The sequence below is a fragment of the Chenopodium quinoa genome, unplaced genomic scaffold (genome assembly GCF_001683475.1).
Source record: "Chenopodium quinoa cultivar QQ74 unplaced genomic scaffold, ASM168347v1, whole genome shotgun sequence".
Classification (NCBI taxonomy): Eukaryota; Viridiplantae; Streptophyta; class Magnoliopsida; order Caryophyllales; family Amaranthaceae; genus Chenopodium; species Chenopodium quinoa.
The window spans coordinates 684,818-705,734 of NW_018743212.1; the positions used below are offsets into that span (position 1 = coordinate 684,818).

At 34.6% G+C, this 20,917-nt stretch overlaps 4 protein-coding genes and 1 long non-coding RNA gene across 9 annotated transcripts; 3 read left to right on the forward strand and 2 right to left on the reverse strand.

Moving 5' to 3' along the window:
* Positions 1-1,618: 1,618 nt before the first annotated feature.
* LOC110734240 lies at positions 1,619-3,073 on the reverse strand. The gene is made up of 2 exons (XR_002513779.1): positions 2,652-3,073; positions 1,619-2,431 (listed from the first exon to the last, which is right to left on the reverse strand). It is a non-coding gene; the product is annotated as an uncharacterized LOC110734240 (long non-coding RNA).
* A 2,717-nt stretch (positions 3,074-5,790) lies between these two features.
* On the forward strand, positions 5,791-13,192 carry LOC110734241 (SWR1-complex protein 4-like). Of its 2 annotated transcripts, none has more exons than XM_021914303.1 (16): positions 5,791-6,242; positions 6,336-6,422; positions 6,839-6,904; positions 7,002-7,061; positions 7,411-7,467; positions 8,067-8,196; positions 8,347-8,414; positions 9,202-9,294; positions 9,436-9,483; positions 10,603-10,743; positions 10,915-11,025; positions 12,064-12,159; positions 12,249-12,314; positions 12,612-12,672; positions 12,775-12,809; positions 12,912-13,192. In XM_021914303.1, the coding sequence occupies exons 1-16, from the start codon at positions 6,129-6,131 to the stop codon at positions 12,984-12,986; spliced, it is 1,308 nt and encodes a 435-aa protein (XP_021769995.1). In that variant the 5' UTR covers positions 5,791-6,128; the 3' UTR covers positions 12,987-13,192. The 2 variants fall into 2 exon arrangements, with proteins under 2 accessions (XP_021769995.1, XP_021769994.1); XM_021914302.1 differs by having other exon boundaries at positions 5,793-6,242; positions 12,243-12,314.
* Positions 13,193-13,422: 230 nt separating this feature from the next.
* LOC110734242 lies at positions 13,423-14,825 on the forward strand. 2 transcript variants are annotated; one of them, XM_021914304.1, is made up of 4 exons: positions 13,423-13,855; positions 13,960-14,081; positions 14,209-14,397; positions 14,560-14,650. In XM_021914304.1, exons 1-4 carry the CDS (start codon positions 13,430-13,432, stop codon positions 14,648-14,650), a joined length of 828 nt encoding a protein of 275 aa, XP_021769996.1. In that variant the 5' UTR covers positions 13,423-13,429. The 2 variants fall into 2 exon arrangements, with proteins under 2 accessions (XP_021769996.1, XP_021769997.1); XM_021914305.1 differs by lacking the exons at positions 13,423-13,855; positions 13,960-14,081 and adding an exon at positions 14,696-14,825 and having other exon boundaries at positions 14,088-14,397; positions 14,560-14,611.
* Positions 14,467-18,541, reverse strand: LOC110734243 (nifU-like protein 1, chloroplastic). 3 transcript variants are annotated; one of them, XM_021914308.1, is made up of 4 exons: positions 18,068-18,541; positions 15,290-15,426; positions 15,018-15,210; positions 14,467-14,826 (listed from the first exon to the last, which is right to left on the reverse strand). In XM_021914308.1, exons 1-3 carry the CDS (start codon positions 18,408-18,410, stop codon positions 15,022-15,024), a joined length of 669 nt encoding a protein of 222 aa, XP_021770000.1. In that variant the 5' UTR covers positions 18,411-18,541; the 3' UTR covers positions 14,467-14,826; positions 15,018-15,021. The 3 variants fall into 3 exon arrangements, with proteins under 3 accessions (XP_021770000.1, XP_021769999.1, XP_021769998.1); XM_021914307.1 differs by having other exon boundaries at positions 14,467-14,836; XM_021914306.1 differs by lacking the exon at positions 14,467-14,826 and having other exon boundaries at positions 14,866-15,210.
* A 1,368-nt stretch (positions 18,542-19,909) lies between these two features.
* Positions 19,910-20,263, forward strand: LOC110734581 (universal stress protein PHOS34-like). The gene has a single exon (XM_021914747.1). The coding sequence runs from the start codon at positions 19,910-19,912 to the stop codon at positions 20,261-20,263; it is 354 nt and encodes a 117-aa protein (XP_021770439.1).
* The last annotated feature ends 654 nt before the right edge of the window (positions 20,264-20,917 follow it).

Consider the following 20,917-nt stretch of genomic DNA (forward strand, 5'->3'; position numbering starts at 1 on the left):
ATTAGCTAGCTAACTACTTTGTAAATTTCTCGATATACCTAGTTCCCAGCCAAAGAGATCTTTACTTTGATGTGCAGTTGGCGCAAAAAAAAAAAAAAAAAAAAAAAAAAATTAGTTTCAAACATAGGAGTGATTTTCTTTGCAAAGATTGATATGAAATTATTAAAAACTAAAAAGACTTGACTTTTTCTTGCAAGATCATAGTCAAAGTAATGAGTCAAAGCCATCTAATTGTAAAATCACATATAAGTTTATCAATTCAATATAATATCAAGACTATTTCAATTTCTAACAGGCCGAGAAGGCCAAAAGTAGTTTATTCTATTACATATCATACACATTTAAAGAACTTTATTGATTTAAACAATAATGTATTCCACCCGTATCCAATAATTAGTTGTTAGTTTATCAATCGATCTAAATTGAAAGTTTATAATTGGTGGAGCGTCTACTTAATTACCTAATTGGTGCAATATCAATAGGCAAATGTCTTAGTATAATAGTGACAAGTTGATAAGTTTGCGGAGGAAATATGTCACACGAATGTCTGTTTGGTTAAAACTGCAAGCAATGAATCGTGAATAATGACAGTTTGTCTTGGCATACATTGGTTTAATCGCTGTCCAATATCTCCACAAAAATGAATGAAGATTGAGCTGGGGTATATATTGCTCAAGGCTTTTGGCACTTTGTAGTACGTGTACTATATATGCGTAGATTTAATTTTGGCAGCCAATATAATGTCCTTGATGGTCTGCTAGCTCTGGATGTTCAATTGGCGATAACCCTATAAACATAAACCTCATTGTCATAGGCTCATTTGTTTTTTCTTTTTGAGGGTCTTTTAGTTCGTGCAGTTTTTTCATTATTTAAGGATGTTATTTCTCAAATATCTATATATCGATATACTGTGTATATATGCACTCCAAGATTAATTTATACAGAGAATGTGATATGTATTATGGTTGCGTTGCCCCAAGAGTCTCTACATCCAACTCACAATAAATTAAGATATCAAACATTATTTTCAAGACCGGCCTTAATTAGCCTCTATTCAGTTGTCATTTGGTTACTAATGGATAACACTTATGCTATCGAATTTTCATCTAATGATGATGTTTGGTTAATTATGCAGATCGATTAGAAATTCTCACAAGAAATCATTTCCTTCATCTGATACGTGTAAATATAATGTAAACAACTCAGTATATCTTTAGGAGAATAATATATGGAGGGGATTTGAACCCTTGTATACTAGAACGCTGCCCTAAAAATACATGGGAGTGTGCCACTACGCCAATCCACTTGATTAAAAAAGGTAACAAACATGCGTTCCCTCTTGTAAGAAACTAACAACATTTGTTTACTTATGTTGCTCTTAAGGAAAAGCTAAAGGACAAATATTTTGCGCAGCACCAAACCACAGCACTAAGGTCAATTATTATAAACATCATGAATGTGCTCTTACATAGGAAAAAGAGAACAATTTTGACAAATTTAACGAAGCTCAAAGCATAAAAAGCTTCCATCACTAAAACTCACACAACTTGCATATGTACTAAGCTGCCAACCTATTGTTTAATATTCAAAAGAAGCCACCTAAAATTCTGCGTTGCCCTGGTCAACAAATCGATCAGCCGTGCCACACGGAAGAGGCACTTTTGTTTTTATTAAGGAGTGTCTATTTGATATTCAGTTTAATATTAGACAAATAATAATGTTACTGAATATTGTATATCTATTTGATCTCATAAGAGTTTCAATGTACAAGATATATATGTATATATTACAGAGTACTCCGTATTATACAATAAGAAGTGAAAGGGTTTACAGGTTCACCCTTTATAAGGCCTTAAGGTAGTTCCATGTTCGTGAAATGCCGCCGCCGCCGTTCGTTCATGAGCAAGCTAAGCTTTTCAAACTTTGAAGATATACATAGCAACTTCTTTCCATGGAAGACTTAAGTAGTAATTCTGTAGCTCAGGAGGGATAGACAAGAGGTGGGATGATGAGTTGGAAGGTTATGTGAAACCCTAGTTAACTAATATACCGAATCCGTGTTCAATGAAGAATACCTTGGTTCGGCTAGAAACTAGGGTAAATTATATCGGACCAGGCCTTACAAGGTCAAGAAAAGGTCTTACAAGGTCAAGAAAAAGAGAATAAAAAAGATGGGGTGAAAACTGATAGAGAATATATGTAGAGTAATAAAGCTCAGGTAGGATAGCACCGAATTAAAGGCTAAGACTTGATAACTAATGATAGTGATGAGAAGCTTCTTCTTCCTTCTTCACAACTATCATGATGCGTTGTTGTTGTTGTTGTCGTCGTCGTCGTTGTGTTTGTTGCTGAGAGATCAACCGTGTTCCGGAGCTCTTGTACACCTTGATGATGACCATGGCCACAGTGTTTTAGGGCAGCAAAGGAGGACCTATGCTTGCCATCAACAAAGAAATTACTAATAATCAGTGGGAAATAAAGCATGTATGAATCAGATTATTTATATATATCAACTAATTATAAACATGAAGTTTAAATTTATATAAGCTAATGATGCATGTAACCGAAAAGCTTATAATAATACTAACAAAATAATCATCAAATGGTAGAATAAATATTAATGATATCATATAGAAGTATACTTTAATTACCTCATATCATAAACCATTGATTGGGTTGAAGATAGATATATATATGGAAGAGTTGTTTGGATCGGTTATGATGCTACGTTGAATGGGGCCCGGCCCTTTGGGCTTGCTTAAGCTAGAAAAGAACGAGGTTGAGTGAGGAGAGAGAAAGGAGGTCTGTAAGAATATTATAGGATGAGAAGCTTGAATTGAGACTTGAGTGTGAGACTTATATATATGCGGTTTATGGGGACAAGGATAGTAGCCCACACATGGTGAGCACTATTATCCACTTATTTTTATTATTTCCCTTTTGTTTTGGTTCGCTATTCATTATAATTAACTTATTTTATTTTATTGCAGAGTACTTTTATAATTTTAAGAAGGAAATTTAAAACATTGATGTTTGACTAAAAGTAATAAGGAGAGCAAGTCAATGTTTAATGCTAATTGATAATCCGTTGTGTTGTTGTTAACTCCGTGCATTGTCAAGGTTGATCACATTGCTCGAAAGTAATAACAATGCATTCTAATTCTAATAGAAGTAATAACAATGCATTTTAATAAAATACGAAGTATTAATTTTATGTAATTTTATTTGGGTGTAAAGAGATCCACAAAATATAATGATATAATATAACCTACAATTTAGCATTGGAGAATGAGCATTGAGGTGATTTTTTTGCTTCCCTAAAAACCTTGAGAGCCCTATTTGGGTTAAATCCATCTAATTCACACCTTAAATAATTAACTTTGCACTCCTCGTCATCATATCATGTCTTAAGTTGTGTACTTTGGTCATATATGGCCTTGGTTAGGCTTTTTTCTCATACTCATGCCTTTTGAAAAACTTCCTACTATGTATGGACAGAACCAGAAATATAGTATATTAAAAGGGGCCATAATAAAAAAAATTGTACTTTTGAAGGTGGGCAAATATATAAATTAACCTATTTTAAGCTAAAATTAACGATTTTTGAACTTATTTTTACTGCAAAATTATAATTGGCGAGGTTGCGGCCCCTACCGGCCCCCGTGATGTTCCGCCCCTGCTACTATGAGGGAAATGATTTTGGCACACCTTATCTTATGTGAGAGTACAATTTTTTATGCTCTTCTCACATGGAGGTGTGCCAATCAATTAAGAGTGTGCCAATATCAATTCTCCTACTATTACCATATATACTAGTAGGTGATTTTAGCACCCATGCATTGTGTCTTTTCTGCCTTGGCCCTTGGTTGGGTAGCAACACCGATGGGGCTATGGCCCATACTTGTAACTATGCAATACTTATCAATTTGCTATTTAAAAAACTTGTCTTTACTAACAACGTTAAATCTATTTGGAGACTGGAGAATCAATTCAATAAGTGTTAATCAAATATGGCCGGATATTGGGCTGATAACACAGGGTCCTCATTCAAGAGGGCCCCAAAATCTGATTTGTTGTTTTCTTTAAATAAAAAAATAAAAATAAAAAAAAATATTATTTGTAATTTACTAATCTGGACTGTATATATTCAATTATTCATTGTGTTGTTTCTCTTTTGACTGCACTAATTACGATTTTTTATTCTCTCTCATTGAATTTACATAGCAACTTTCCATCTTCCTTAATTTACATTAATGATAATTATGTATTTACCAAAGTTAAAATTCATTACTCTCTTCTTCTTTCGGTATGAAAAACTCTCAGCCTCCTCCCTCTTCTTTCAACGAATTATCAATGAGTAATATAATGCTAAATTTCTTTGCTATTACATTTTACACTCGATTGAGTAAGACCCATAAAACGGTTATAAAGATGAATTCATCAAAGTGGAAGATTCAAACTCCAATTAATACATATGATTAGTTCCAAACTTCGTTCAAATTACCAAATTCCAAATACTTGGTAATTTCGATCACTACTCCGTAATTTTTTTTGATTGTTTATTTGTGTTAATGGATTGCGACTTCATGGGTTTTATGGTTTTCATGGCTTTTTTTTTTTTTTTTTTGATAATTTTTGGAATTTAATTTTCTATGGCTTTGTCTTTTGAAATTTTGTTAACTTTATTTTTTATTTTATTTTTTTTTTTACAAGAAGAAAAAGGATTTCATTAATGAAAGATAGCCAAACGACACTTACAAACAATTCCGAGGAAAATTAGAATTCCAACATAAGTACAAATCACCTTAGAACTAGTTACATCACAAATTCGATCAACGATCGCCTTAAATTTCATCCGAAGCAATACAATTTGTGAGTTAACACTAATTTGGTTTGAGATCCACTGACGAATAGTTGTTTGAGTGAAAATACTCATATGGTCTTCTAGATACTTTCGGATATTATGAAACCCTAAATTTTCAATCTTCGACAGACAAACACGAAAAGAAATTAACCATAATAGAATAACCACCATCTCAAAGATGGGATCCACTTATTGAAAACAATTAAAAAGTTTTTTTTTAGGGCTTACCACCGGTAAAAACACTTATAGAAGCCCTTACAAAGATTCACAAAAGAGATCAGAAGAAAAGAGATGAAGGAGAAAGAGAGAAAAGGAGAAGAATGAAGAAAACCTTCAAAAAAAAAAAAAAAAATAGAAAAAATCTAGCAATGGAGGCTAAAAAAAATCTTCCCAAGGGGGAAACCCTAAAAGGAACCAGAAGAACCCTAATAGTTTTATGGTCTTTATTTTTTTAACATAGTTCTACAAATCTTTTTAAAATTGTTTTTTTTTTTTTGGGATTTATTTTGTGTATTTGTAAATGCAAGTGGATTATCTTTTGTTCCAACTTCAGAAAATACAAATGTAATATAAGTATATATTGTGTAAAATAGTATGCATAAGTACTTTATTGCTCTACCCATTGATAAAGAAGAATTAGAAGCTGTATAACTTGTATTGGGATTTGGGATGCTACTAAACTGTTTGTCTGTACAGCAAAATGCAATTAGAATTGGTGCTTAATTTTATAGAAAAATTACCGTGGCATAACGGAGAATATATATATATATATATATATATATATATATATATATATATATATGGGGGCCAAAATTGAAAATCAACACAGGGCTCCTAATATGGTTAAGACGGCCCTTTAATCAAACATAATATTATAACATATACTAAGAAAACAAGTTTGAATAAAATAAAATCCACTTATTACTCCGTCCAACTCTAATAACCCCCCAAAACTATGTTGTTACAATGATACTTCATTAACTCGTTAATCGGTGGGAAAATATTTTACATTTTAGGGTCAAACGTTATTGATTTGTCACTCATCTTCCCTCGGAAAATTTTGCTTATTTTTGACACAAATCAAAGGGTGTTTTTCCAAGTTCCAACCTCCCTACCATTTCTCGGTTTTTCCCCAAATTGAAGAATTGAAGATCAAATTGATTTAGGGCATATTCAAAGTTTCCCAGAAATCGAACTAACTCACTCTCCCTGATAAACTAATTATCAGATCTGGAGAATTTATCTGGAAAAGGCAGAGTGAAAGATGGATGCAAAAGACATTCTCGGAATACCCAAAAACACTTTGCCATTATCACAAGAGAAGAAGTCTAAACCTCCCAAAGAACCTCACCGGAAGCCCGATGGCATTTCTCGCGAGGTTTTAACAATTTTCTCTCTCCTCCTTTTTTGCCCTTTGAATTTGATAGTTTTTGGAAGATGTTGAATTTTTGATTGTATGATAAATGAATAGGTTTACATGCTTACTGGAGGAGTTCCACCTCTTATGCCAGCAATTGATGTCGCTCAGCTCAAGAAACGTCGACCAACTGATGAGAAGGTCACACCCTTTTGCTTATTTTTTTATCATTTTGTCTTTTGATTTTGTGAAATTGAGCTCAATTGCTTGGAAAAATCTCGTCTTGGAATGAATTTGTCATCGAGTCGTAGTCATGTAATAAAGAAGTTACATTAATATTACTTGGAATCATCATTTTACTGGGTTTATAGCCATGTAAGTAGATAATTGACAATTGACACTTCAATGGTATGAATTACTTCGTGTTTTCTTAGTTAAGTTTAAGCAGTGAGTAACATAGGTTCCATGGGCGCTTGCTTATCTGGGTTCGTGTCAAATGTAACGACGAACGACTGAAAGTAGTTCTAATTGTCTTGGAGGGTGATGCACCTTGACGAAGGGTTGGAGCATGAATGCTAATTTATATTTAAGTCACCCATTTTCCATGTCTTGAGCAGGTTACTTGGCAATGGCTTTCGTTCACAAATTCAGCTCGGAAAGATAATTTGGAGCTCTACCACTGGGTATATGTTTCTTCACTTTGATCTCTTCTGTCTTAATAAATGAAATTGTTTGATTTTTATATTGAGCATTAACTGAATTTTCCAATTCTTCATGTAGGTCAGAGTTGTAAATGGTGTGCCTCCAACGGGTGATTATCCTTTTGCCAAATATAACAAGGTATGCTCATTGCTGTATATTATGCCTTAGCCAATTTAAGAATAAACATGTTACAACTGATGGATATATATAATATCCTGTCTCGTATTTTGGGGCATTGGGTGGAGAGGGATGGTAGGATATGGAAAAATAGCTTTCTAAATTGTACCATACAATAGTAGGACTGAATGAGCAACCTCTTCTCTCCCAGCTTGAGGATTGGTTGGACAGGGTTTGAGCAACCTCATGGTCTGAGTTGTTGGAGCTTCTGCCCCTTGAGCTCCCACATTCCTCCTAATGATTTGGCTCTTTGGCTGCTTTGCTATATTACTTCCCGAAATGAGACATTCTTTTTGCTTTTGTGTCCCAGTCAGTTGATGTTATCAAATACACAGACGAGGAGTACGAGAACTACTTGACAGATCCTGTAGGTATCAATTCATAATAAATGCTTCCTCTGTTCTTTATCTATTGCAAGTTTGCAACATGTGAAAATTTGCATTTTGACCATTTATCTTTTGTTATCTTTTTGTAAAAATTGAAGAGTTTATTTTGAAAGTGTATATCGAGACGAATGAAACAAGACCCCATATAACTATATTTTTCCTTTTGTAATAATCACAATAGGTGGTCAAAGGGTTGTGTTTGAAGGGTAAAAACCCAAATGCTTCAATAGGAAAAGAACGAAGGAAGTCGTTTAATACATAACAAATTTATTCTGATCTTGAAATTTCACCTTGATATGCATGTATTAGGACTTTAGAAAAATTTATTCTACAATTACTGTCTGCTTCAAGTTGAGTTTGTTGAGATTTTATCCAAGGATTCACCGCGCATAAACATTGTCATTTCACGCATCTTACTTAAGTTTGCTGGATTTTTTTCTGGGGAGTTCATCCTTCATAATAAATTTTCTTGCAAGTAACCCATGCTACTTAAGCACATTATATAACATACAGCTGCATCCTATTCGTAACCCCCTTTTTTTTTTTTTTTCCCTCTGTTTTGGCGTTATCTTCTTTCCAGAAATGGACTAAGGAAGAGACAGACACCTTATTTGAGCTGTGTGAGAGGTTCGATCTCCGTTTTGTCTTAATAGCTGATAGGTTTCCATCGCCTCGGACTGTGGAGGAGTTGAAGGATCGATATTATAGTGGTATTTCTCTGCTGACCTTGTATTTCATACCTCTCTCTCTCTGCATTTTCTGAAGTGTTTTGCTTGGAAAATGTTTTAATATGAATTAACTTCTTCAGCTATAATTGAATCCTTTCAGTGTTTTACTTAACTTCGTATTCTTTTGTACAGTGACTAGAGCTTTACTGATAGCTAGAGCTCCATCTCCTGCTGATGTTTCTGGGCATCCATTGATTAAGGTATGGTGAACTGATTAATAATCGTTTTAATTATCTATCAAGATTTAGGATATCAACAAGCTGAATCAAACTGAGTATTAGCCGTTCGATTTAGGCTTGATAAGAAACATGCAAGTAGCATGAATTAAACAACTGAGCTTTATTTTGCTTGTTTGAGCTGGGCTCGTCTAAGTTTTTTGTTGTTTGAGTTTAGCTTATGAGTAGGCTGTTTAATTCGTGCTCAAGCTTGAGCTGAGCTAAGTAAACTGGAATTTTTTTTTTTGTTAACTAGTCATGATAAATGAGCAAGATCGAATTTAAACGGATATATAATGCTATTTTTTTTTTTTTTTTTTTTTTTTTTGAATAAAATATATAATGCTATTATTAAAAAAAGCTAATATTAAAAATAATCATTTTTGATAATATACATTTTGGTTCTCTTTTGTGATATACTATAAATTTCTTAAAAAGATATTTCACGTATTAAAATAAAAAAGCGGGCATAGATTTTTTTAATTTATAATATTCGAGCTTGAACGAGTTTATAAACATACACGAATGAGCATATAAACAAACATAAAGCTGTCCACGAGCCTTAAGAAGTCAAGTTATAAGCTGTTCGAGCTAGGCTTTTTTACTAAACGAACTTGAAATTTTTGTTCGAGTCATTTGTTTATTAACAAACTAGCTTTGACCAAGTTTGTTCACAAGCTGTTCACGAATGCATTGGCTCATTGATATCCCTATTAAGGTTTCTGCTTGTAATTGTATTAACATATTGTTGCAACCTGCTTTCATGTAATAGGAACCGTACAATGCAAAACAGGAGACAGAGCGCAAGCGTGCTTTGTCAATGGTTCTTTCTCAAACAAAACATCAAGAGCGCAAGGACGCTGAGGTCTGCACTTTATTGTGTTATCTATAGTCTGCAAAGCTATATTGTAGCCTCAGTAGCAATCTTTGTTAGAGTTCTAGTATTAGCTAACTTGTTATTAGTGCATATCATTGTCACTTCTTATTGTGTTTTCTTGTTTTTTAGATTCTTGCTGAAGCTAAAAGAATTCAAGAGGCACGTTTGTTGGCTAAGGTACTCTATAAGTCGGGATGCTATCTGCTTGATTTATGTTTAAAAAATTATTATTAAAGAGGATATGTTGAGCTTGCGCTTACCTCTACTTTTATATGACTGTTCACATAATGTGATTGGTGGGGCTATAGTGCTTTTTACCCAAAAAACTGGCCAGCTTTTGTAGTCCATATTCTTTGCTTGTGCATCTGCGATGTTTCTGGTATTGATTTTTAAAGGGTTTTGTTATCTTCAAGGGTGAGATAGAGTTTGAGACTGAAAACTGTATTCAGCTATCTTCGAAATGATTGGTCCTAGTTCTGTACTTATATTTTGTACCTTTTGATTTTGATGATCACTTTCTTAACCTCCCATGTATTGTTAATGCTTTTTGGTCTTACCTGTCCTCTACCTTTTTTCTTCCCCCCTTCGAATGAGATTGAGCTTGTCATTCATATTTTTTCAGCTATAAAATGGCTCATGTAAAATGCTTTTAGTTGTTGTAGATAACAAGAAATTATTTCTTCCTGATAATTGATCTAGGCTATGATCTTGACTATGAGAAAATTGCCTTATTCTGTGTTAGGATTTAGAATATAAGCAATTTCCTGCCGACTGCTCAGTATATTTCCCTTTAATGATTAAAATTTGAGCTTTTCTTTATATAAATGAACTTATTGGTCGTGATTTGAGCTAATCTGAACTAATTTTTTTTGTATCTAATGGTCCTAAGCTTAGCTAATCTTAAGTTATTTTAGCTGTGAATTGTTCATGGGTAGGTCTTAATTGAACTTTTTTTCCCTGAATTTTTTTTATTTCGGCCAAGGTGAATTGAAAAGTCCAAATTCTTAGATTTTCAGGCGCCTTGTATGTTTGTAACTAGCTATAACATACATGCCGTAAAAGAATAACACAATGTTCAGTCACACTTCAATATTTTTCCTTAAAACTCTTTGAAACTGTGTCAATTTTCTACTATTTTGTACTTGAAGGCCATATATCTTTTAAGGGTTGGACTGCATATTTAATTGGTTGGCACCAATTTTTTGAATATGTTTTATCTTCTCTGCCACCGGTCAGCCAATCATGTAGAAGGAGAATAGAAGACTTTGACTTATGATTTTTCAATATGTATTCCAGGAAGCAGAGGAGTCAGAGTTACTGGCAACCTCGGATGTTGGTGCAGATGCTGATCGCACTGCTCATCCTGGTTCTGTATCACCTATCTCTGCAGCTCCTGCTGCAGCAGATAATGCTGCTACCCTGGCCTCTCTTCGTTCGGTGAGTTCCATTAGGAACAGTCTCTCTGCACCTTTTTCGTGTGTCAATGTTTCAACTAATTGTCAAATAGCTCATCTATCCCATATCATTTGTCAGGAATTCGCAAATTGCAATGTTGTAGGTATAAAATTCAGTCATTGAGTATTTATATTACCTTTGAACTATTTGCAGATGCGTGTATACTTGAGGACATATGCTCTTGACCAAATGGTACAGGCTGTTAGCTCTTCTGCTGGCCTTCGAACAATCAAGCGGGTTGAGCAGACTTTGCAAGATCTTGGGGTTTGTTTTTTTATCTTTCGGTTAAATTTGTATTATTTTATGCATAATAAATTGGTTTTACGAATATGGCGTGATATATGTGATGCTGAAGCTATATGTAGAGGGGAAATAACTACTGCATCTTCAGTGTATATGGGGTTTGACTTCATATTAACCTAGCTAGTTCTCGAATTCTAAGATCTGAATCTCTTAAAGAATATCAGCTGTTGATAGTAATATGTCATCTTTTGTAGAAAATAGAAAGTGGTTAATGATATTCAATCTTTGACATTTAGAATTTATGCTGTGGTACAACAGTTATGGTCTTCCAATACAGCACCACCTCTTTTTCCCCCCCTCTGAGTGTGTGTGTGTCCACAGATGTGCAGTAAGGCAGAAGTGACATTGACACATCATAGAGGATTATGTGACTATTAATGAGAAAAAAAGTGACTTTGACTGTCTTATTGTATGCATGCATCTTTTCTTATAATTTGCCTATCTAAAAATGTGATTGCAACTTGCATTGGGACCAATTTGCTTCATTATTGGAGCCTGTATAAGCACCTGCCTCATGATGCAAATCTTTTTGTTGAACCTGAATTATATTCCTGCTCTTGAGTTTTTGTGGGTAGTTGGTAAATAACTGGCCCACTAAGGCCAAATTTACTTGGTGGGTTTGGCTATATGTGGAGTTATTGTTCTCATGTTAGGAGTGCAAACCAAGGAATGTCATTAGTCCTTACTATTCTTTTAGCGGCCAGCCACCTAAGCCCTTCCAGCTCCATTCCCATTCCCTTGGACCAAAGAAATAGAGGAATCCCTCTTCAATCCCTACTCCAATTGATGTGTACCCTCTCTATTTACAGGCTCGGATTATTATTTTAGAGAGCGGAAAAGATATAAAAGGATGATGATGCCTTTTAGAAGCTTAAGTAATGCCTTTGGGAGCAGATGCTAACTCTGGAGCTCCATCTCACCATTTTGTTTCTCATCAACTTGTTTCCTTCTTGTTGTTGGATTAATTTTATGTAGGATTAAATTGCCTTTTTCTTTCAGGTTAATTTGAAGCCAAAGGTCCCAACAAAATCTGTATGTGCCGAGCATCTTGAATTGAGAAAGGAGATTTTAACTTTACTGAATCTTCAAAAGCAGGTAATTTGCTCCCTGAGATATAAAAAATTAAGATTGACTGTGTCCTGTATATTTAACTGACTTATGGTAACTTGCAATCTTAGTTTCAGTACAAGGAGGCAGAGGGTTCTTCTTATCGTGAGGGATCATACACTGACACTCCAGAAACACCTAAGGTTTGAAATCCATGTTTCAATAGCATCAGTATTTTGAATTTTGATTTTGATGTGGCCTGAAATGACCATCAACTTTTCTTTAATAGCATTGCTTCATCCAGCTTATTACCTGTTTTTAATATTTTTTTTCTTTAAAAAAAACCTTTTTTGTTGCTCTTTGTGGCTTGATGCTTAAGATGTGTTTTCATGTGTATAAACTGGACTTCATAATTTTAATTTGAAATTGAAGTACTAGATAAAATTATGTCCTTTTTTACTTTGCTGGAACCTAAATGTTTCCTTCTGTCTGTTTAACAGCGTTCCCAACGTGCTGGGGATCAGGACCGCCCTTTTGTTCCCGAGCCTCTAAGTTTTGGAGGTAAACATTTCTCACCTTTTTTTGGTTTGTCTTTAATGACTTTTTTTTAATAATTAGATGGCTAACAAGTCACTGTGTTGCTGAACTTATTTCCTATTACAGGGGATAGAGTCGGTAAAAGGGATCAGAAAAGAAAGGTAAATGTAGTTCTTTCTGTAAATTGCATTTTACTTGTCTGTTTCAGTTTTTAGCTCCCAATTTTTAATTTTTTCTAAAAAAACTGTGATTATAACTTGAAGGGGCCTGGAAGATCATCAGATGCTCCATCATCACCAGCGACCAAAAGGGCTCGGAAATTGAAAGCAGATGGATGATTGCAGCACCATGCCCTAGAATTAGGAGCTTTAACTTTCTGATGGATGTAGTAGTATGTCACTCTTTTTTAGTGCCACAAACTCATTTGTATCCATTTTTAGGCTAAAAATATTTTGTATCTTACATTGAATAAATTCAATCCTTTTGATACTTATGTATATTATGCTATCCACAATGTGCCATGCAATGCTTTTTCCCAACTTAAGGCGCAAATTATATTCTGTTACTAAAAGACGTCAACATTATGATAAGCTTCTTCCAACTACTCTCCTTAGGGAAAGAGCTAGCTTTGCCTAAAGATATAGGTTGAACCTCCTTTTAACTACAAACAAAATGCTTGTTTCGAGTTAAATACCAGTCTTGTCCACATTACAGTTTTATACTTCACTGAATTTCTTGATTTTATTTGAATTTTTTCTTTTGTCCCCTTCTAATCAACAATATGCGGTTGAGAATTTTCTCCCGCACTTTAAGTTTGAAGTATCAGACACAGAAGAGTATCAACACTAAAATTTCAGCAACAATCTCAATAACATATACTCCATGTTGTACATTTCTGAAACTCATAAAATATAAAGAAACCGAGATGCAACATCACCTTTCACTTTGCACGCATGTTTTGCCTTCTCTACACAACCGCGGAATGTCACAAAGGAAACCAATCTATATCGCGAGCCAACCCAAGTGCAGCAGCCTAAAGAAGCAGGACAAAGTACAACTTAAAACTGCATGGCCACCTATCGCGCTCTCACTATTTGGTTCGGGCTTCTTCTTGGGTCCCCTCATCGATGGTCTCCATTCACGGGTAGACCTCGTGGTTTATCAAAGTGGTTCAGTTCAAATTGGTCCTCTGCACACCAACATTTGGGTTTGAATTCTCTCTCTCTCTCTCTCTCTCTCTCTCTCTCTCTCTCTCTCTGTATGTCCGCCTTTCCCTTTCTCTCACATACACTCTCACTGATGATGGATTAGGTTCCTTTTCTACTGGGATTGTTCTACTGCACCATCGGAGTATTTCAACTCTACTTAGATGAAAGAGCATCGCTCGACATAAATCCAGAAGAAAGCTTTAAGAAAACAGCTGTCTCACTAATGTCAGTTATTCTAAAACAATGATCATAAATGACCATATTTTTTACAGGAAAACCATGATCATATTGATACACATACACATACAAAGTATACATGAACACAGATTTTCTGCATTTGTTTGTATCGCAGATCATTGGTGGCATTTATTGAGCTGAGTGCCGAGATGTATAGATCAGGTGTGCCAGCCAACGTAGAAGCATATGCTTTGTTTGCAGCAGCAGAATTCGTCTGGTTCCTTACTGATAGAACATGGTTTGGGTTTGCTCTTGCCTGCATCATAGGCATTGCTTGCCCACTAGCTGAGATACCAATCATGAAGTGAGTCTGCTAAGCTGACGTGCTAGTATCTTCAATTCCAGTAGATTTATATAGCAGGAAAAGAGGAAGTAAAGAAAATTGTATAATTACATTATGTTGTTTCCAAAACATTGTAACAGAAACTCCATAATCCTTATCGTGTAATCCTCTGCTATTTCACAGGTATTGGCACCTATGGTACTATCCTCAGGCAAATTTACAAATCTTTGGCGAGGTAATTGTAAATAAACTCTACTTACACAGCTCTATATAGTTGAGTTTCACCCTATTAAATGAAGAGTTGGATTGTGTAATGCAGGGACTTGTCAGCTGGACCGTCACTTGCTATTTTGTTTACACGCCATTCTTGATCAATTTTTCAAGATGGCTTAAATCGATTTTTCTAGCCCGTGGTGCGAAGAATGAGGCATGAATTTCTCATCCAATATGCTGTTGCAATCTTGCATCAAATGAAAGCCAGAACAATATCTTAAAGAGTAGAGATATAGACAAGTTTTCTCTAATGAATGTATCATATTTGTTGAATTAATAAACATCAATTATCTACAAGATTTACCATGTCCGTATAACAGATGGTCTTAAAAAGTATTATGAAAACCATACAAGCTAGTAAACACTACCTTTCTAGCTCGTAAAGATCACATTTGAAATGTCTGGAAATCTTTCTTTGATAGCTGCTTTTATTCCTGACCCAATGGTCTCTGGTCCCTTATATTTAACCGTGCAATCTCCATCCTCAATGGTTATAACTTCCACCTCTCCCCCATAGTTCTTAATAGCAGGTCTTAGTATGTCTAGATGACTATTCACCGCCTACAAACACCAAAGTATTGTTAGATGGTTACTCGGCAAAACTTCTTGATCTCATACTAAACATTGAAGAAAGATATACCTTAACAGTTGTTTCATTTACTTGTCCTTCATTAACTTCACGAATATCCTTGACTGCATCACCAAATTTTTCCTTCAGCACTCTTTCGATACCCATTGTCATGGTGGTTGTTGAGCTGGGACAACTCTCACATGCTCCTGTCATGCAGTAAAATTAATTTAATGCACAAGAATTAAACTTTCCTCCATCCATAATACACTTTTAAATTACAATATTTTACCTCATAATAATTACCTCTTTCCTTAAATATACGTCAATGGTTGATTTGTACACTTTCTCTCTTATCATTTTAACATAAGATTTACCCATGCTTTTGTCCCCCTTCTCCATATACTGGTGTTGTAAGTGATAAAAGTTGGAGACAAAGTTAACCATGAAGTTTATTTTAGGTTGGAGGGAGAAGAATTAATAAATATAGGTAATTACAACAATTATTACACACAGTATACAATGATCATTGCTTTGATGTAGAAATCTACAATATAAAGGGTTTCAGATTGTTAGCCTTTTTATTGGACAACTACAGCCCTGAAACTCTGAAAGTAGTTATCAAAGCAGAAAGAAGGAATGAAAAACTGAAGGTAGAAAAACAGACCAGCATTAAGGAGTACATGGTGAATATACAAATTCCAATTGAAATGAAATCTTTAGGATAAATCAATGCAATTTAGGAGGAATAAATGAAAGGGCATCAAATCATCAATTCAAATCCTAGATTTTTGAATTGAGAAAGATATTGAGAGAGATCAAGAATTCTCACTATTTCTTAGATTCATGGACCCAATTTAATTCAGTGGGATCTTTTATTCACCTTTTTTTCCACCACGAATGTTTTTTAAACCCCTTTGCTTCAGAAATTGGAGTATCCTACTTTCACTTTCACCCAATTCACAGGGTTCAACAAGTTGCAAATATCCTCTGGCAGATATAAACGCCAGTTTTCAGTTTTCAAATTATAGGAAAAGACACTAGTCTAGTTTATCAGCGATTCTATAGGGATTTTTCTAAGAGTTCTAACTACATGGCCCACACTAATCTATAGTCTCTCTAGTATATGAAGAGGAATGTCCAAGAAAGCTAAATAATCCAAGTTGTGGTCAAGAAAGTGCAGCAGATTATTACATACAATCAGCATAAACAATCAATCAATCAATCAAAGCCTTAATCCCATAAGTGGGGTCGGCTAACATGAACCAAATTTGATTATTCCATGTAGTCATCGACATAAATCTTCCTCCTCCATCCCTTACGATCCAATGCTTCATCCTCATGCACATCCATACACTTCATATCCTTCCTAACTCCTTCCAACCAAGTCATTTTCGGTCTCCCTCTCTCTCATTTAACCCCTCCATGGTCTCACTCTTCCACTCTTCGCACCGGTGGACCCTCGGGTCTCCGTCTTACATGCCCAAAACAACGCAGACGATTTTCCCTTAATTTATCTGCAAGCCTTGCCACACCTACTTTCTTGCGAATAACCTCATTTCTGATTCTATCTCTTAGGGTGTTCCCACACATCCACCTTCACATGCGCATTTCTGTAACCTCCATCTTGGTACGTTAAGCATAAACAAATAGGAAAAATTGACATTAAGGTAACAAACACAACAGTTGACATTCTGAAAATTGTCTACAACAGCTATATATACATGAATATACTCATCATGCTATGCAAATATAATTTCTACTTGTACATGTTATTTGCTCCAATTCCCTTACTCATACTAATTGTTTGTCCATCCCATCTCACTACTGTGCTGTCGAATGTCAATGAACACCAACAATCCAATCAGCATTCCAAATGACCAAGGACCATCAAAACCCCTCACTGCTATAACAATTCCAAAGCTCTCAAACTCTTCCTATTACTATCTCACGTGGATGGTACATCTTGAGGCCCATCTCAATGACTATGATTTGCTCAAGTTGGTGGATGACAGTCACCTGCCATCATCAATGGCCATCACCCATAAAAAAACATCTTGTTGATGAACTCACCATCCTAGGCAAACCCATGATCAAAGGGATGTAATCGTTTACATGAAAAACTCTCATTATCATCGCATACAAATTTTGTCAAACATTACCTGAGAATATTTTTTGAAGGACACTCCTCATAGTCCTCAATCTGAACTCTCTCCTCCCCGTAAGTAAAGACATTTTGGCTACAACATGAGCCAACATAAGTACCTAATCTTAGTACAAGGACGGAGAAGCAAGTATTCTAACTACTAGTATATGGCCTAATATCATTAACAAAGACCATCACTGAGGTACGACTGTACGAGTACTAGATGCATCTCCCTTCAACGGTTTCAACATATGGACGAACTTCTAACTTCTTGATGAACTTGAAATGATTGAGTAATCAATATCTGGTTTTGATGCAACTAATGGACATAATAGGCCTACTCAATAAAGGGCTCACCAACACACAACCAAAACACCTTTGCAATTACCATTTATCAATCAAATATTTCACCTTTGCAGTTACCAATCAAAAATCTCACCTTCGTAATTACCATTATCAATCAAATATTTCATCTTTGCAATCACCATCATCAATCAAATGTTTCATCTTTGCAATTACTACGGAATATTACCAATCAAAGACTCCACTTTTGCAATTAACATAGTAAAATATTTCAGTTTTGCCCAATTCTAGAGGTTAAAGCCTATATCAACAGCTTATTATAAGATAATAAGATTAAAAAAATATGGCAATCAAGTAATCAGAAAACACTATACATGCCAATTAAAGGGGGAAAAAAAAACCTTGAAGTTGAAGGGTAATGATGCCATCTTGAACAGAAACAACATCCACATTTCCACCATCAGAAATGAGATAAGGTCTGACTTCTTCCAAAACTAGGTCAACATTCTTCACTGAAAGCTCCAATTGTTGGGAAGAATAGATCCCAGGAGACCCATTTGAAGCTGATGCTGCAATCAGAATCACCCTTTTCAGATTGAGATTGGGATTAACCCACTTCAAAGATTTGTGATTTTTCTGTCCAAAATTAACAAAGGATGGAGATTTATAAGATTTTTCTTGTATTTTGAGGCAAGAAATTGATGGGTTGCTCACTAACCCAACTAAGGTTAAGGAAGAAGACATTGATAAACACAAGTGAAAGCAAAACTCCCAACTCCCCTGGACTCAAACGTAGCTATTTTTTCTCTCTACGGAACAAGTAGACAATTCGTTAGTACGAGTACGAAATATTTGTGTTTAAGTAAGGTGTTTGGTTATGTATAGGGGTCCTTGGGGAGCCCTTTATAAACAAAATAATTACAATTCGTTAATCAGCTCGATAAACAAATTACTCGTATATTTCTAAGGTATAATTTCCTTATATTTTACACTTTTTATGATTATTATATTTAAACTCATTTTTTGGACACGATAATATAAAATGTTATGAATATTCTAATGTAGTCATATGACTTTTGATTACCACAATGTTTATAAAATGAACGGTTGAGATTATTTTCTTTATTATTTACTTTTTGAGTAAAATTAAATCACTTTTTTCTTATAAAAAAAAAAAAAAAAAAAAAACTGATTTTAAGAATCAAACCACTCTAGTTTCAAAAAAAAAAAAAAAAAAATAAATAAAAATAAAATCAAACCAATTTTTTGTTTGCAGTTTTCCTACAATTTGGCTCTCATCCCTCCTTGCTCTTCTCTGTTTATTAATGGAGTCACAAATTCTGATGAATCCTCAACAACCATTTACGAATTGAACAAACATAAGATTTCGGTTTTTAGGGGTTTAACTGAAAATTATGTTGGGTAAATATATTTACAATTAGCAAACCATTTGAAACACAATTAATCACCAAATTGCAAGAGTAAAATTCCACTCAAAAAGTACAGCAATTGAATACTAAAAACTAAATTCATAAAATTTGTCTAACGTATTTACAATATTCGTTAAAATTAGAACACGTATCATATTCATAAACTAATTACCAACGAAATAGACAAATTTAATAGCCAAAAAAAAATTGACTAACATTTGTGAACAATGTTGAAGATAGTTATGGTGATGGAATCTTTAGAACGATAGAGAGAGTGGTTTGATTTTTTTTATTTTTTTTTAAACTAGAGTGGTTTGATTCTTTAAATCAGTTTTTTGTAAGAAAAAAGTTATTTATTTTTACTCAAAAAATAAATAAAAACAGAGGCGGGTCTACAAATGCTAACAATGAAAGTGGTCCGGTACAATTTTATTAAATTGGGCCCTAAAACCATTTTTTGGATGAAAAATATGTTATTAAATTCAAAAATTGGGGCCCTTTTATAATAGTTTCACTTAGGGGCCCTATGCGATCGATCACCCTGCACATGCTCAAAATCACCTCTAAATAAAAAAACAAATAATCTTAACCGTCCATTTTAAAATATTGTGGTAGTCAAAAGTCATATGACTACATTAGAATCCCCCATTAGTATGATAATTAGTTTGCTATTCATAATAGTTTAATTGTAATGAGAGATGGGACTATGGGAGTGTACGAGTATCAATGTATTGTATATCGAAAATTTGGACTCACCGTGAGTCCGCCGCCATGAACACTCACAACACCATTCATTCATCAACTCTCGTTAAAATGAGTTCACCATCAAAACCAAATCTTGACCGTCCAATCGCCATTGAAATCCAACCATCATCACCTCGTTACCCACTTTCAGCGTCTTCCTCCACCACTATTTCCACTGCCGGCGACGAACCCCACCGGAAAATCGCAATTTCCGTCGATCTCAGCGACGAGAGCGCCTTCATTGTTCAATGGGTCGTCCAAAACTACCTCTTTCCCTCCGACTCCGTCACACTCCTCCACGTCCAACCCACTTCCATCCTCTACGGCGCTGACTGGGGTTCTACCCACTTCTCCGCTGCTGACGCTGATGCCGTCGATGGGTTTAACGACGATGAGTCAAAGAAGAAGAAATTAGAAGGTTGAATTGAATGAAATTATAGAGAAGAAGTAATCAAAAGAGAGATGAAGAGAGCTGTGAAAATGAATAAGTCCCAAAAATATTATTGTTTGGTATTAGATTATTATTGTCATGTATTAGATTATTATTGTTTGGTTTTAGATTATTATTGTCAGGTATTAGAATATCATTGTCAGGTATTAGAATATCATTGTTAGATATTAGAATATCATTGTCAGGTATCAGACATATTAGACTCACGGTGAGTCTGGTCTCACGCAAAACCTTCTCATTGTATATTTACAATATCTAGACAATGCTTGGTGATGAGAAATTTCCCCTTTAAATACAAGAGTAAACGCTACATTTTCAATTTGACACTGATATTGTATACAAATGTATTAGGAAAAATTCATGGCAATAATCCGACCTTTAGCCCATTCTTTTTTAATAATCCGACCTTTCGATTATTATTTAATAATCCGACCTTTGGGGGTCTTTAATTTTTATTGATCCCAACCGGTCATGTAACCGGTCATATAACAGGTTACATGACACGTGGCGGCCTGTGATTGGTAAAATAAAAAAAATAAAAAAAAAAACAAAAACAAAAAAAAAACAAAAAAACAGAAAAAATAAAAAAAATAAAAATAAAACAACCAGCCACTAGGGAGCCAGCC

What these genes read in the sequence shown, in the direction of transcription:
- LOC110734581 (XM_021914747.1), top strand. Translation starts at nt 19,910, where the DNA reads ATGAGTTCACCATCAAAACCAAATCTTGACCGTCCAATCGCCATTGAA.
- LOC110734241 (XM_021914302.1), top strand. Translation starts at nt 6,129, where the DNA reads ATGGATGCAAAAGACATTCTCGGAATACCCAAAAACACTTTGCCATTA. An exon ending in AGAACTACTTGACAGATCCT is followed by an intron (nt 7,468 to 8,066) that starts GTAGGTATCAAT and finishes TCTTCTTTCCAG; the next exon opens with AAATGGACTAAGGAAGAGAC. An exon ending in AGGCACGTTTGTTGGCTAAG is followed by an intron (nt 9,484 to 10,602) that starts GTACTCTATAAG and finishes TATGTATTCCAG; the next exon opens with GAAGCAGAGGAGTCAGAGTT.
- LOC110734243 (XM_021914308.1), bottom strand. Translation starts at nt 18,410, where the DNA reads ATGTCTTCTTCCTTAACCTTAGTTGGGTTAGTGAGCAACCCATCAATT. An exon ending in CATTACCCTTCAACTTCAAG is followed by an intron (nt 15,427 to 18,067) that starts GTTTTTTTTTCC and finishes ACTGCATGACAG; the next exon opens with GAGCATGTGAGAGTTGTCCC. An exon ending in TAAATGAAACAACTGTTAAG is followed by an intron (nt 15,211 to 15,289) that starts GTATATCTTTCT and finishes TGGTGTTTGTAG; the next exon opens with GCGGTGAATAGTCATCTAGA.
- LOC110734242 (XM_021914304.1), top strand. Translation starts at nt 13,430, where the DNA reads ATGCGGTTGAGAATTTTCTCCCGCACTTTAAGTTTGAAGTATCAGACA. An exon ending in CTCTGCACACCAACATTTGG is followed by an intron (nt 13,856 to 13,959) that starts GTTTGAATTCTC and finishes ATGATGGATTAG; the next exon opens with GTTCCTTTTCTACTGGGATT. An exon ending in AAAACAGCTGTCTCACTAAT is followed by an intron (nt 14,082 to 14,208) that starts GTCAGTTATTCT and finishes TTTGTATCGCAG; the next exon opens with ATCATTGGTGGCATTTATTG.